The following is a 14,864-nucleotide window of genomic DNA, read 5'->3' as shown; positions in this document are numbered from 1 at the left end:
GGGACTCTGAATAGGAGGTATTGTAACCCCTTGAATCAAACTTTATGAGTTTGGGTTTGGCAGGGAGGTGGCTGCCGGTAGCCAGCTCTCATTGCTTTGTTTTGCAGAGTTGGCTGGCACGCTGCTTCCTTCCCTTTATTTATTGCAGGAGAGATCTGGGACTGGGGTCTGAGGCTGCCTGGAGCTACGGGGGGCCTTTTGGTAGAGAGGGTCTTTGGCTGAGCACAGAGGCCCCCAGCAGGAACCCAGGCTTGGTGTCCTGGGGGCTCCATCCATCCTTCCATGTACTCCCTTGTGGGACCTCTTTCTGTACGTGGGCCAGTGGGTGGGGAGTACATACATACAGGCAACTGTCCTTGGCTGGCGGTATCAAGATAATCCTAAACCCTCTCTTCTCTCTCAAGTGCCATGTTGGTTGGGAAGCAGCCATTCCTGGACACTTGGCTGTAATTCCCAGCCTTAATCTGCTTGAGCAAAGTCTGTCTTTGTTTGGCCACGCACTGTCTAAACTCCTCTAACCTATTTAGACCACGGAGAGGGGAAGAGACACAATAATGAAAAACTCAACGTGCAACATTGCCTTACGCAATCTAATAAATTACTCGGTACCCGGCTGCCAGCTCAGACTAAGCCCAATATTGCCTGCAGTAATTATTTGGATCAAATGCAGTTTATCTGCTTCATATTTGTGCTTCTGTGCTCAGTGGTAACTTATAAATGTCATTGTGGTGTTTATTTGTTATAATGAAACTTAATGGCATTGGAAGCCAGGAGCAGGGCTGGTGGGGCGGCAGGTTTAAAACAATCTCTTCATCTCCGGAGAAAGAATGAGCCAAGATAACATGAAACTGCCCTGTAGGGAAGAGATTTGCAGAGACGGTTGTGTCCTCATGCTGTGTGCTGGGCAGGGAGGGCCGGGGAAGATTTGGCTGGGTTTATCCCCGGCACTGCCCCATCTGATGTCTCTGCTACGTCTTCCAAGGGTGTTACAGGGGCGGGAAGTGTTCGATCTTCACACCACACCCATGGGTGGCCCAGATAAGAGATACAGGTTGTCTGGGGTCTTGGAGGCCAAAGTCGTGTTGGACGGGGCTGGAAATGAAAACCCCAGGGTGACTGTATTATGGAGGGCAGACGATCAGACAGAGATGGGGAGGAGAGTGTGGGGACAGAAAACAAAGGGAAGGTCTTCTAAAGAGCCAAAAGAGGGGACAGCGAGGTTTTCTCCTTTGGGTGAGGAAGCGGCTCTGGTGGTAGGAGGCACAGAGCATGAACGGAACAGGGAAGAGCTGGCAGGAGCTGGAGGCAGGGTGCCCCACTGGCTCTGCAGAAGTACCATGGATGAGGATGGGCCATTTCGTGTAAAATAAAGGGTTTTGGCTTCTTCCAGCTCTGGACTCTGCCATTTACTGCCTATCCGGCTTGGGGCAAGTTATTTATCTTTCCCAAGTTTCATTTCCTTATGCGGAAAATGGGAGTAATAACAGATACCTCTCAGGATGGTAGTGATGCTTACAGGAGGTGATGTGTATAAAATGAGGCACGTGGCGTCTGGCACACAGTAAATAATACGTAAGTGGCTGCGGCAGTGACTGGCATTCAGTAGATGTTCAATAAATGTCTGTGGAGAGAATAAATGAGCAGTAACACTTCCCACCTGTGTGCACTACAAAGCCCTCTTCCAAACAGCTGGGCTTGGATTGAGACCTCACGGCCGTGCATGGCTGATCTTAGCATCCCCAGTTTTCTAGTGTGCACATGGCTATGGTAACTTGCCCAAGGCTACTCAGCTGGTATATGAGTGGGCATTGGCTCTTCTGCCTCCCAGGGCAGGACTATCTCCACCAGGCACAGGGGACAGACAGCCCTCCATCTCTGCTGGGAGGCTGAGCTCTTCCCTCCTGATGGGCTGCCCTGATCCCTGGAGCCCAATCACAGAGCCCGTGCTGACCTTCCTCGTTGAACCTGGTGGCAGAGGTAAGCTGGGGTCTTTCTGTCCATTTCATCTTAAGACTACAGTTAGCGTTTACTCATGAAATATTCATTTTCTCCCCTCAGCGACATGCTTATACAAGGCTCCTAACATCATACATATGGATGAAAATTATTAGTCATTGTTATTTCTCCCACTAGCCGGTCCCTTTCCCCAGCACACCTCCTGTTTTGATCTCAGCAAAATGGGACTGAATTGAGGGTTTCAGCCTGGAACACTAATAATAATGCCTTGCATTTTAGGCTACTATATGCTTTCTCAAAGGGCCAGCACAACCATCATGCATGGTTTCTCTTTGCAACATACGCACAGAGGAAAAAGCATTGGCACCCCAAGTATACCCATTTTGCAGATGAGAAAACATAGGTCAAGAGAGAGATCAAGGTCAAGGTCACATACCTAGTCAAGAACTGATCTTATTTTTATTTATTTATTTATTTTAAAGATTTTATTTATTTATTCTACAGAGATAGAGACAGCCAGCGAGAGAGGCAACACAAGCAGGGGGAGTGGGAGAGGAAGAAGCAGGCTCATAGCGGAGGAGCCTGATGTGGGGCTTGATCCCATAACGCCGGGATCACGCCCTGAGCCTAAGGCAGACGCTTAACCGCTGTGCCACCCAGGCGCCCCTGATCTTATTTTTAAAGACATTTATTGATTTATTTTTGTTTGACTTCCAATGCAATGTTCTCTGGGAAACTGAATGTGTTTGTCTCATGTACATAAATGACAGCACCATCTTATTTGTATTTTACTCTATGGTTTCTTAAGAGCCCGCCACCCCCACGCTATTTTACTGGTCCTCGCAGGCAGGCCTGAGTTATTCTTATTTGACAAAACTCACATGAGTTGATGGTGGATCTGGGCCTTAAACTATCATTTCTCAAAATGGATTCCAGGGAACATCAGTCCCAAAACATGTTTTGTAGTCAAAGAAGTTGGAGAAACTCTGTGAACCATATACCCCTCTCGGTGGTTTGCCGTGCCCTTTGGCATATTAAAATCTCTGAGGCATTCTGTGGGACAGACCCGTTCAGTGAGGGCTAACCCAGCTTCTCCCCACCGTGTTTAACCATGGAGGCTGTATTTCACGGAAAACCTATCATCACGCCATAGAAATACTGCTCCAGGGAAATGTGGATGCCTGGTCTCTCTTCTTCTTTCTGAAGCAATGGGCTTTAGAGCAGGGCTGGCAGAGAAGAGGCTGAAAATGGGGTAGAAAAAGCATGCTTGTGAGGCCACCAGAACTGAGGCAACCCCTCCCCAGACTTCCTCTCCTCCTTCCTGTACCCCCAGGGCAGTGAATTCTAGGTAATTCACTCCGTATTAGGTGTAGTCAGTCCAGACTGTATCTGGGGCAGGATCAGAGGGGCGTCTTGAGGGCCAACAAGGGGTTTGTGGGCAGCGCAAGGTGGGGAGATGTGGGAGACAGTGGTTGGTAGCTCTGGGGGAGAAGTCTACACGGACCCACTAGGGAACCTTGGTCATGTCTGCCCTTGGTGGTGAAGGAGGGAGCCATCCTACCCTCATCTCCCAAACGCATAAAGCTCCCCCAGGCAGGGCAGAGATAAAGAGACCAGGGTCTGAGACTTTGTTTTACCAGGTCATAGTAGCTGCATGCCTTTAGGTAGATGGCTTCAACTTTCTCAGCCTCTTTACCCTCAAAATGGAGCTAACATACCCACCTTGGGATGTGATGAGGACTATGTGACGCAAGGGTGTGAAAGTGCCTCCCTAGCCCTGCGTCTTTGCAGAGTAGCTCCCCACCCGTGTCCTGCTTTCTCGGAGTCCCGCACTCTTCCTCCAGTCCGAACAAACAGCTTGCCCCACCTCTGTGCTCCACGGACGTACCACCTACGCACTTCTGTAGCTCTCCCGTCACCCTGCCTTCTGCTATTTTATTATACGCCTGTCTTCCCACTGGACTCAAAATTCTCGGAGGGCTGTAGCCGACTCTGTCAGTGGCCCCCTCCCTCTCTGTATCCCCGAAGCCTGACCGCTTCAGTGCCCGAAGGCCAACTCCTGATCCCCGGTATCTGCAACCTGACATCTTTCTCTTGAGCCTAAGGTCACTCTGCCTCACAAAGAGCAGGCCAAACGTGCCAGGGACTTGATGTCCCACCCAAACAGGCCACAAGCAATGACCGCCAGGAGCTGGCACACCCACACCCCACTCCCGGGGTGGTCTAAATTTAAGGTGTGGCTTCTACCTCACTTCTCAGGGTTTCCTATTGGGATTGGGCTCCAGTCGCCCACTAGTAGCAGGCTGGACGAGCCCCCCGTGTCGGACGCCCTCCCTTTCCCGTGTCAGTTCCCTATCGTCCTTCTGGCATTCCCTGGACCTCCCAGAGGGACCATTACATGCAAGACCTTGCTTAGGGTCCACTGCTGGCAGAACCCAAGCGAAGAGGAGGGTAGCTCTATGTGTCATCCGTCTCCGTGTCTCTCACAGCACCAGGCACACAGTAGGTGCCTGATAAATCTCTGAGTCGGACAGAGATTAGCCGTATGCACAGATGCAGGAGAAATGTGGTCCGGCAGGCTGGTCAGGGGCAGACACCCCCCCCCCCAGGAGCCCAGGGAAGAATGGCTGCTCCCTTCCTTTCTTCTTTGAGGTCCCACTCTCTCCTCGTACCTGCCCCGGCTGAGGCTGACTCTGGCCAAAGCTCTGAGTGCAGGGGACCATTGCTCAGCCAACGTCCTTCCTCAGTGAGAGGAGAACAGCTTGGTGGAGTGTTTGAAATCATTTCATGTATAATGGTTGAGAAGTGCTGCTCTTTAGTATGAAGAATAGTGGTTATTCCTGGCACATTTGACTTGGAGGTGGGGAGTATTACATTGCTCTATTTATCCCACACTCTGTACGTAGTTACTGAAACTGTCACCGTGTCCTATATTCCATAGGCCATTATGTGTATTTCAAACCATTATATAAATGGACTTGATTTGGTACTTCTGAATGTCATTAAACTCCTCCCATACCAGTAACAACACAGTTTCCATAGAAACTAATACATTTGAGAAGGGAACGCACAGGGAAGAAAGCAGATGGAACAGGGGGGAAAAATACGTCCTTCCGATTATTATTTCCAGAACGCAGGACCCAGGGATGTGACATGGCCACTCTACAGAGATGTGGCCAGCTCCTTCAGGTTTTTATTGACTCGCCTTTGATGAAAGCCGTGGATAATTCATCTCAGCCTGAACCTGTTCATTCCAGCACACAGCTCTAAAAACTTTACGGCACTGCAGGCCATTAAGCACGCTCATTTATTCAGCCTCCTTCACCCCGGGGAGGGGGGTGGAGGGAGGGTCTCAGCGTTCAGTGATGAAGCTTTTGAGGCTCGCTGAGGATGGAGGCGAGGGAAGCAGAGAGAAGAAAGGAAGCCTCCTCAGGACACAGCAGGCCTAGGGTGAGACCCCAGGATTCTGCCAGTGGCTGCCACCTAAGTCCCTGAGTCGCATGGGCATGGGTGCAGTTACATGATAAAGTTGCAGACACGTGGGGTTGCAGAGGTGTTATATTTAAAACCCTTTTTGAGAGCTTGGCTGAGGAGCTGCCCATGGCCTCCGTAGACAGCAAGTTTTCTGTCTCTGGAGGGATGCAAGCGTAGGTTGCAATGGTTTCATCAAAACAGTTATGAAGATACTCCTGGGCACTACTCACTTGGCCTGTAGTTGGACTGGATTCCCCTTATCTGCTCCCACAGCTCCTGTGCAAAGCTGGTTACAGCAATTATAATACAATGCTGCGATATCCCAGGGGACAGGGTCTGTGTCGCTACAGGTCAAGGGTCTACTAGCACAATGCTAGGCACAGAGTAGGTCTGGACGCATGGTGGGTGAGGAAGTAAGTACACAGCCCCGCAGTACTCAAGAGTGTTTCTGGGCATTGGTACGCGGTGGGGATATTGAGCCATCGGAAGACGGTGTGGACTAGATGACCTTGCGTCCCTTCTGCCCCTGAGAACCTTTGGTGATATGGTTCTGAACCTGCTCTGACTATGCCTGGGATTTGAATCTAGATTTCTCTGACTCCCAAGCTACAGTGCTTAACCATTAAGCATACTCACCACAACGCTAAAAGGAGAAACAAAATCAAGACAACCACAAAATTAACTTGGTATGAAATATATCTAGTCTCCTTCCAGTGGAGGGCAAAAGTTCCTGAGGACAGAGCTGTGTCCAGCCTCCCTGAGGCTCCCATGCCAGGCACAGTTCTGGGCTCATAGGGGGCGTTGGCTTTACTCTGTATATGGCACGTCTATATCAAAGAACCTACTCCCCTTCCTTTCTCTTTGCTTCTTGTCTCTTTCAAAGCAGAGCATCAACACAGTTTTAGTGGGCAGACTTCCCTGATTGATCCACTCAACCCTATCATTCCCAGACTTCAAGAACTTAGCATGGTGAAGAGGAAAGAGAACAGCCCCTAGGTCCAGAAGCCCGGGTTCAAGTCCTGGCTCTATCGCTCACAGGCTATGGTAATTGGGGCAAGTCGCATAACTTTCCTGAGTCTCGGTTTCCTCGTCCCCACGTGATCTGTAGGGTTTCTTCTAGGGGTCCTTGGTTCTCAGATCACCCAGTCCCAGCATGTTGGGAGCCACTGACCAGAGGCAGAGAAGGCCCCTTTCCTTGCTCCTCTTTCAGTGTCTACTCTGTGCAAACATTATGCCAGGGTCCTGGGATACCATGGAGACCCAACAGAGCTTACAGATTGGTAAGGTTATGCTAAGGTCCTGGGATACCATGGAGACCCAACAGAGGTTACAGATTGGTAGGGAAGATAAGTATTAGTTTAAAAATGGCAGTAAGAACTTATATGTGCAGACTGAGCTAAGAGGGACCAGTACAGACAAAGGCCCTGTGGCAGATGGGAGCACTCCTGTTTGAGGAGCTGAAAGAAGGCCGATGTGTCTGGCGTACGGTGTTAAGGGGGAAAGATGAGGCCAAAGAGGTAGGTAGGAACCAGATCATGTAGAGTGTCATCAAACATGCCAGGGATTTGGGTATTTTTCCTAAAAGCAACATAAAGGCCATTGAAATATTTTCAAGAAGACTGTGACATTATCAGATTTTCATTTTGAATATTGCTATGGCTGAAGTGTGGAAAATGAGCTGCGAGGGAAGGCAGGGGCATGAGGAATGCAAGAAACCAGTTAGGAGAGCACTTCCATAATCCAGTGAGGAAGAGTGGTGGCAGGGACAAGGGCAGTGGCCATGAGATGGACAAGGTGAATGGATTCAAGAGATATATGGGAGGTGATGTTTCTGGGTCTTGCTGAGGACCGGACATGGGGAGGAGAGAAAAGGAAGTTTAAAAAGGAGCTCGGCAGGGTCTGTGGCCTAGGGGCCCCCAGCTTGCCTTAGATAAGCAGGTTTCCCAGTAGGAATGGTGGCTGGAGGAATGGAGCCCGGCAAAGGCTCCGGAATTCTCTATCAGATCGCGGAAGGAGAATGGAAATGGCGGGTCCCCTGTTCCAAGATGCCAAGTGAATTAAATAACAATCATAAAGTACCCTGGAAATCTGCGTCTTGCCATAAATAATAAACAGGAACGTTATACAAATAACCAGTTTTGCAGTCCCAGTGGAAGAAAACACATCAGTAAGAAAAATGAAATAAGAAAAAATGCACCCAAAAGCCCCAACTAACAAAATGACAGTATTAGCTAACATCCTGGGGGCTCTTGCAGGCAGTGAAAGAATGGTCTCTGGAAATTATAAGCCCTTAGTGTAAGCCAGCCTCCTCTGGTTGCAGCAGTCAGAGTGGTAGGGGCTCATGGGTCATTGGACCCATTCTCTGCTGCATCAGGTCCCTGGGCAGGGTCCTGCCGCCCCTCTGCTCTGAAATAAAGCACATGTCCCCTACGTCTGCTCGACTCCCCCACTGCCACCCAGGGGACAGCTGACATGGGCCTGAGTTCACTCTCAGAGGGCAGAGAGGAAAAAGAAACACAGATCTGCCTTCTAAGTAAGGCTGCTGAGCAAAGCCAGTCAGTCATTTCCTGGTACTGGTTCCTTTGGTGACCAAAGCATTTAAAATTAGGGGATGAGTGATGAGAATAGGGTATGGGCAGGGTGTTGAAAGCCAAGATAGATTTTTTTTTAAAAGATTCACCCATCCATTTATTTTAGAGAGAGGGTGAGTGAGTGAGCAGGGGGAGGGGCAGTGGGAGAGGAAGAGAAATCCTCAAGCAGGCTCCCCACTGAGTGCGGAGCCTGACTACCACGGGGCTCCATTCCAGGACTCCGAGATCACGACCTGAGCCGAAATCAAGAGCCAGATGCCCAACTGACTGCACCACGCAGGTGCCCCGAGCCAAGATCAATTTTGGAATCATCACATTTTAAAGGCTTACAGATGATGGTATCCAACATTATTCAATTTCATCCACGAGAAGGTTGACATCTGGATGTTTGGAGACTTGCCCGAGGTCACACAGCCGGTCTTACTTTTAGGTGCTCCCTCCACTACACTGATGGGGCACCTCTTTTTCTTATCAACTCCGTTAGCTGGGAGGCAAGAAACAGGGGGCATATTAGACTCATTTCTATGGACTGGGGCACAGGGGTGCAGAGAGAAAGGATAGACGCCATGCCATCAGCAAGAAGTCCAGAGCCGCTGCAGGTGCCTGGGTTCCCAGCCTCCCAGAGCTCTGGCTCCTGCACATGGCTGAGAGGAGAGGGGCGGCATCATGGTGGGGGTGTGTTTGCAGAGTCTGGACTAGAAGGATGGTGCTGCCCAGGAGCTGCGGGGCATGCAGGGGCCTGGAGGGGGCCTGCCGGCTGTGGCTCCCACTTTCTCCTTCCCGGGCACCCGAGCCCCTCCCCAGGAGGCCCAGAGGTCTCCAGCGAACAGAAGTTGCCTTGACTAATCACTTGCATTTGTTTCTTCCCAGGAAGATGAAAACCACAGCGCTGGCAGGCATTTCTGCTTTCCCTTCTCTGAGCTGCGATCCGGAAGGTCGAGGGGCGGGGGGGGGGGGGGGAAGCTGCCGCTCCTCCCTCTCGCACAGACGCATCTCAGCCTCAGAAAGCTGGCTGGAAGGGAGGACAGGGCTGTGGTCTCCTTCTGCTCCATGCAACATCTTCTTCCTCATTTCCCTTCCTCAACAGTCCTAGGGGCTCTGAGAATTTTCTGGTTCCTGAGAAATGATCTTCGCTGGCCTAGGTCTCTCACTCCAGGCCTTTCCTGATTTTCTCCCACACCACCGGGAGACTTCTGTGTTTGGCCCCCTCTTCCCCCAGCCCCTTGCACTTACTCTGCAAACCAAACCAAGCTGAAGCCTTACCGGCTTCCCTTCTGTTCATGGTCTGAGCCTCTTCTTTCAGAATTCCTGGACCGGCTGTCAGGAGACCTGGAATGTGGTCCTGGCTCTTCCGGCAATTTCCTATTGACCCAAGGCAAGTCTTTCACCCATCCTGGGCCTCCCTGAGTTGGCGGGTTGCACTGTAACTGCTAGGGTTTAAGTTCTAACATAGAGGAATACCAAGCTTTTAGAGGGGCAGGCAGTGCCCCTTGCCGGATACCATGTGAGAACTTTCTAGTCTGCCTGTAAATAAAATCAGCCCCGGGCAGGCAATATGCCTTGAGAACGTGAGTGGTTCTGAGATCTCCAGGAAAACTGGGTATTTGAGAAGAGCCAGGAAAAGGGAAGGGAAGACAGGTGTGTGTGTGTGTGGGCGGTGAGTAGGTAGGATGAAGAAACAGTGGAAACCATTCCCGGGCAGATCTGGTGGGATTTATCTGTCTGGAGATGCTCCGAGAATGCAGCCCAGTGGTAGATGGGGGTGAGGAAGGAGAGCTGGTGTGGAAAGGAGGGAGACCCACCTGTGGGGGCCTCCTCTCTGCTGACTTGCTTGGGCCTTGGCCTCCAGGAAAGCTCTAGTATACCAGAATAGGAGGAGAGGCTGAGAAGTAAGACTTAAGGAATTGCTGGAGGTGGGGACACTCATTGTGTGCAATGCTCCCTGTTGATTTGCACTGCCTGATGGTTCTTTCTCAAGATCCACCTTGCACCTGTGGATGGCTTTGTGCCTTCCTCTGTTGTCACTCAAGGCACTAATTAATTACTTAAACTAAAGTTGATTAACTACTCCTTATGTGTGAGACACCAGGCTCAGGCCGAAGGATAGGGGAGGAAAGGAGGGAGCAGCATCTCTGTCTTCCTGAGGCTAACTCTTCAATGGGACAGTCTAATCAATGCTCACCAGTTAGAGTAAGTGTCACAAAATAAGTAAGCTGGCTGCCACAATGGTGCATGATGGTGTGGGAAGAGGGCTATCTAATTCAGGTAAGGTAGTCAGGCAGGATTTCTTCATGGAGGTGATAGTAACATGGAGATGGACCTGTGTGTTTTAATTGTGAGCTCCTCGAGGGCAGGGATTAGGTTTTATTTACTCTGAAAGCTCTAGTGCTTAGAATACTGTCTGGCATTTATTATGAAAATTGGGATTATTTTTATGGTAGGTATTCAATGAACTTTTGATGAATAAATAAATGATCTCCTTCCAGCAGTTCCTATTTAAAGCACCGCGTACTTAATCACATGAAGACAATTATGTCAAACACGCCTGCTATTCTTATGCCTGATCTGTCTTTATTTCTTCCTCTCTCGTCTGCCCTTCATTGATTTTTGTTTGTGTCTCCATTTGATGCCCCAGATGTGTTGAGTCCAAACAGAACACACACATGCACACACACACGCACATTACCCACCACCTCTATTCCTGCAAATACTGCAGATTCTATCCCAGAAGCTATTAAGCGCTCCCGAATAGAGCAAACCTCTCATTGACTATCACATGCCTCCTTAAACGACCTTTGAATAGCGTTTTCTTTTTATTGCTTTGTGAAGTTTAACAGCGCCAATTGTGATTACTCTAGCTTACGATAAACCCCAGATCTATAAAACTCCTGTTCATTCATTATTTTTCTCTTGCTCCTTCTCTAGCTGTTTTTTTTTTTTCGTTTTTTTTTTTTTTTTGGAATGTAGCAAGGAGTACGGGGCGGGAGGAGGAAGAGGGAAATAAAAATATACCAAGTTAATAAGGAAACAGATGAAATAGGGAACCACTTCTCCTCTTGTGACAGACACCCTATTAGATACTGTTAAATAGAACAAATATACTTTAATACAGAACAAGTAGGTCTTTTATATTTATTCTAAATTGGAAATATAATGATCACCACCTTATCTTTAATGGAAGAAGCAGCTAATTGTTCCAATATCTCACTAATTCCAGCATATGGGAGAAAATTATTTTTTACTATTTTACCAATTGTTCGATTTATACCTAGATGTAGGGTACAGCGTGGACAGAGATTTGTGTTTCTTGATCTATGTCATGGCTGCTATTCCAGTTCAATTATTAATGTGTGGAAGTAATAATTATTTTGAGTATTGGTACAAGATAATTATAAACCATAAAACAGCTCCCCATGTTCGCTGATGCCTTTTCTTATCTGCAGACATGCTGGAGTTTGGGCTTGTGAGTTTTAGAGAGAGAAACACATGTATAGTGTGGCACTTGGGGTCACGGGACTGGCTGGAGTGGGGGCAGAGGAGCCTTCCCCTCCCCTGTGGGTCCTTTCTGTTCTCCTCTTGTGCCTTCCATCCTCCAGAGCCAAAGTCAACCCACCACACTCATCTCTCCTTCTGCACCCGCCTCCTATTTGGTCTCCTGTTTGCTGGTTGAGATTTGTAACTCATCATCTCTGGTGGTAACCTTGCTTGCCACCCCTATGTCTCCTTGTTTACCCAGCAGCAGCTCCTGGGTGTGTGGTTGTGTGCATGTACATGAATCTCTGTGTTGGGGCAGTAGGGAGGGGTGAGAGCCACAAGCAAAGAGGGAAGCAGGAGTGGAGAGTCAGCTGCTCTGTTACCCCTTGGCTATGGCCAATGCCTCTGTTCCCTCCCTCTTTCTGAATACATTGCTTTATTCCCAGTGAGTAAGGGACCACTTCTCCTCGGGTGACAGACACCCTATTAGGTACTGTTAAACAGACCAAGGATTTTGGCAAGGGGTAAGGCACCTGGGATCACCCATTCTTAACCAGGTCAATCATAGTTGAAAGGAATAACACATTGGTGTGGATTGTATGTGTTTGGAGAAGGGGCTCAGAGAGAATGGGCATTGTTTAGGTATCTTCCCATTTAAACAAGAAAAACCTCTTTAAAATGCCACCTTAGTTTAGTTGTTGCAGAAAGTAAAGCTAACCGGCTTCAGAAATAATCAGATCCTGGTCTTGGTTCCAAGTCCTCCTGTAGTCCCCCACTGACGCCCTTCCTTCGCTCTCTACTTAAGCAATATCTACTCTCTAGTTAATATGAAATTTCTTTATCCTACCATTTTCTGAATCCCTGGTTCATTATTACCATTACAGTTTTCTGCTATGGCAAATGCATTCAGACCCCATTTCTGTGTTAGAGCCCCTAACACCGAACATGACTATATTTCAAGATAGGGCCTTTACAAAAGTAGTGAAGGTTAAAGGAGGTCGTAAGGTTGGAGCCCTGATCTGATAGGATGAGTGTCCTTATAAGAAGAGACACCAGAGAGCTTGTTCTCTCTCTCTCTGCCAGGTGAGGACACAGTGAGAAGGTGGCTGTCTGCAAACCAGGAAGAGAGCTCTCACCAGAACCTGACCATGCTGGTACCTTGATCTTAGACTTCCAGTCTCCAGAACTGTGAGAAAATAACTTTCTGTTGTTTAAGCTATCCAGTCTGAGGTATTTTATTGTGGCAGCCTGAAATGACTAATATACCCCTTCCTTAGCCACTTATGAAATGTTGGTTGGGGGTGTTGTTAAATTGTGTTCATCAGCCTTGTGATAGGATTCTTTTTAGGCCCCAGGATCTGGAGTCAGTATCCTTCTACTGGGGTCAGACACTTGGAGCTTGAGGTTGCAAATCCAGCCTAGCTCCTGACTTTTTGGCTTCCCCAATCCCCGTGAACCTCATTTTCAGCTTCTCTAATGAGCAACGCCAGCAAGAGAATGTGTCTATTCAGCACCATGGACAGAGGTACCCTGTCAAGTCACACAAATTAGAAGTTACTGCCTAGCCCTCTCACCCAGGTGGTGCTGGGAAGGGAGGAGGTAGGCTGAGCAAGAGACAAGTCAGGGAGGAAGACCAGCTGGCAGGATGCAGACCGTGCAGCCCCTGACCCTGGCTGTGCTCAGCCAGGGGACTCCTACAAATGAGATGTGGCTTCTCGAGGCTGCTGCCTTCTCACACTGACAGGCTGCAAATGCAGGACGGGCTACTTCTTGCGTTTGTTTGTACTGGCCTGACTCTTGTCAAATTGTCACCATGGGTGCTGGCCACAAACTTAGCTGGCAAGGTATTAGGTCTGGGGAGCCCGTGGGGGTATCGGTGTCATGGACTGTGGGTTGGGAGAAGAGCCAGCCAAGGAACAATGGGAAGAGGGCATCAGAACTTTGGTATAACTTTGGGGATAGCGGTAGTACAGGTGAGATGCCTTCTCCATGCCTGGAATGGAAATGAGGGTACAGGGGCTCTGGGCCCTGGGAGGGAAGGGGCCCAGCTCATGACAAGCTGGGCTGGTGGGGAGCCAGGGCTTCATTTGTCTGACTTTAATGAATAAATGGCATCCCCAGCCATTGTTTATCTACTTTTGAATCCTGACAAACAGTCTGTGGCATCTGATGGAGAGGGTTATTAGCTGCACGGAGACAGATGGTTGGGGATGAGGGGATTGGCTCTTTATTATAGCAGGCCCACAAGTGACAGCACTCTGTTTGCTTCCCAGCCTCCATATCAATGTCAATACCTTCCTGTAGCCTTCTGTGACCCAGTCAAGACTCAGAGGAAAGACCCCGAACATGAAGAAGGCAGAATGGCCCATGAGTAAGAGGGAGAGATAGGGCCAGTGGAGTTGGAAAAGAGGGCAGATTTCCCACTGTAAGGTCTTTGAAAATAAAAACTCTGCCTTATTCTTCAGTACTTTCCCAAGTGCCCTGTAAGGGGCTGTTTATTCGATAGGCATTCAAAAAATGTGAATGATTGAAGAGAAATGTAGAGAGGTCTGGATTAAAAAAGATAATAGAAGCAGATTTAATTGTGCTGGGTGAATGGTTGGGGAACAAATTGTGCTAGGTGAATGGTTGGGAAGAGAGAGGAAGAGAAGTAGAGGACACAAAGGGAGTTGGAAGACAGCATGAAGAAAAGTGCTTACGAATCAGCGTACTGTGTTTCAGGCATTAGCTACTCTTCCCCACGTTTCTATGTAAAGAGCTTCATAGAAGTTGAACGGCTCTGTCCACTGTCCCAGGTTCTTGTTCCTGGTACCAGAGTTGCAGGGCATAGCTTCCACCCTCCACATCACCCCCAAGAGGGTGGGCAAGTTCTCACTGACCTTCATTCATTCTCCGAAACTTGTCCTTGGCCATGTAGCCCAGCACCAGACAGCATCCTCTCTTCTGGAGGCCCAGCTCTGGAAGAAAACACAGGTGAGTGAGTTGGGAATGGATCAGGTATCAGTGAGGGTCCTTTCACTGGGGGTGTGAAGCCACTGCTTTCATAAACAAGGCTACTAATGTAAAATTTACATAGCACTTGCTATGATCCGGGCATCCTATTAAGTCAATAATTTCTCATCTGATTTCCACAATAACCTTAGGAGGTGCATACCAGTATTATCCCATTTTATATCATCCTCATTTACAGATGTATTAAGTAGGTAGACTTAGATGGAAGAGCTAGCTAGTGGCAAGCCAGGAGTTTGAATCTAGGCAGTATGGCTCCAGAGTCCATGCTCATAAACCACTACTCTATAGGTTAATGAGGCTCTACAGATCCCAGGCTTGGGGACTATATCCACCTCATGCTGGGACTGTGGTCAGGTC

General features: G+C 48.8%; 1 protein-coding gene and 1 long non-coding RNA gene across 3 annotated transcripts in view; one reads left to right on the top strand and one right to left on the bottom strand.

Moving 5' to 3' along the window:
* The window catches only part of KIRREL3 (kirre like nephrin family adhesion molecule 3), a 532,688-nt gene that overhangs the window by 108,983 nt on the left and 408,841 nt on the right, over positions 1-14,864 (bottom strand). For both annotated transcript variants that reach the window (XM_045798118.2, XM_087868289.1), the window contains exon 2: positions 14,375-14,452. In XM_045798118.2, coding sequence (XP_045654074.1) covers positions 14,375-14,452 — 78 coding nt within the window. The remainder of the gene's footprint in view (positions 1-14,374; positions 14,453-14,864) is intronic.
* The window catches only part of LOC148108794 (uncharacterized), a 108,903-nt gene that overhangs the window by 69,241 nt on the left and 24,798 nt on the right, over positions 1-14,864 (top strand). The gene's annotated exons all lie outside the window — the stretch shown is intronic.

Source organism: Ursus americanus, chromosome 16 (genome assembly GCF_024610735.1).
Source record: "Ursus americanus isolate L20-20 chromosome 16, mUrsAme1.1.p, whole genome shotgun sequence".
In the NCBI taxonomy this organism is placed as follows: Eukaryota; Metazoa; Chordata; class Mammalia; order Carnivora; family Ursidae; genus Ursus; species Ursus americanus.
The sequence above is the reverse complement of the archived record's forward strand: the minus strand, read 5'-3'. Positions and strand labels throughout refer to the sequence as shown.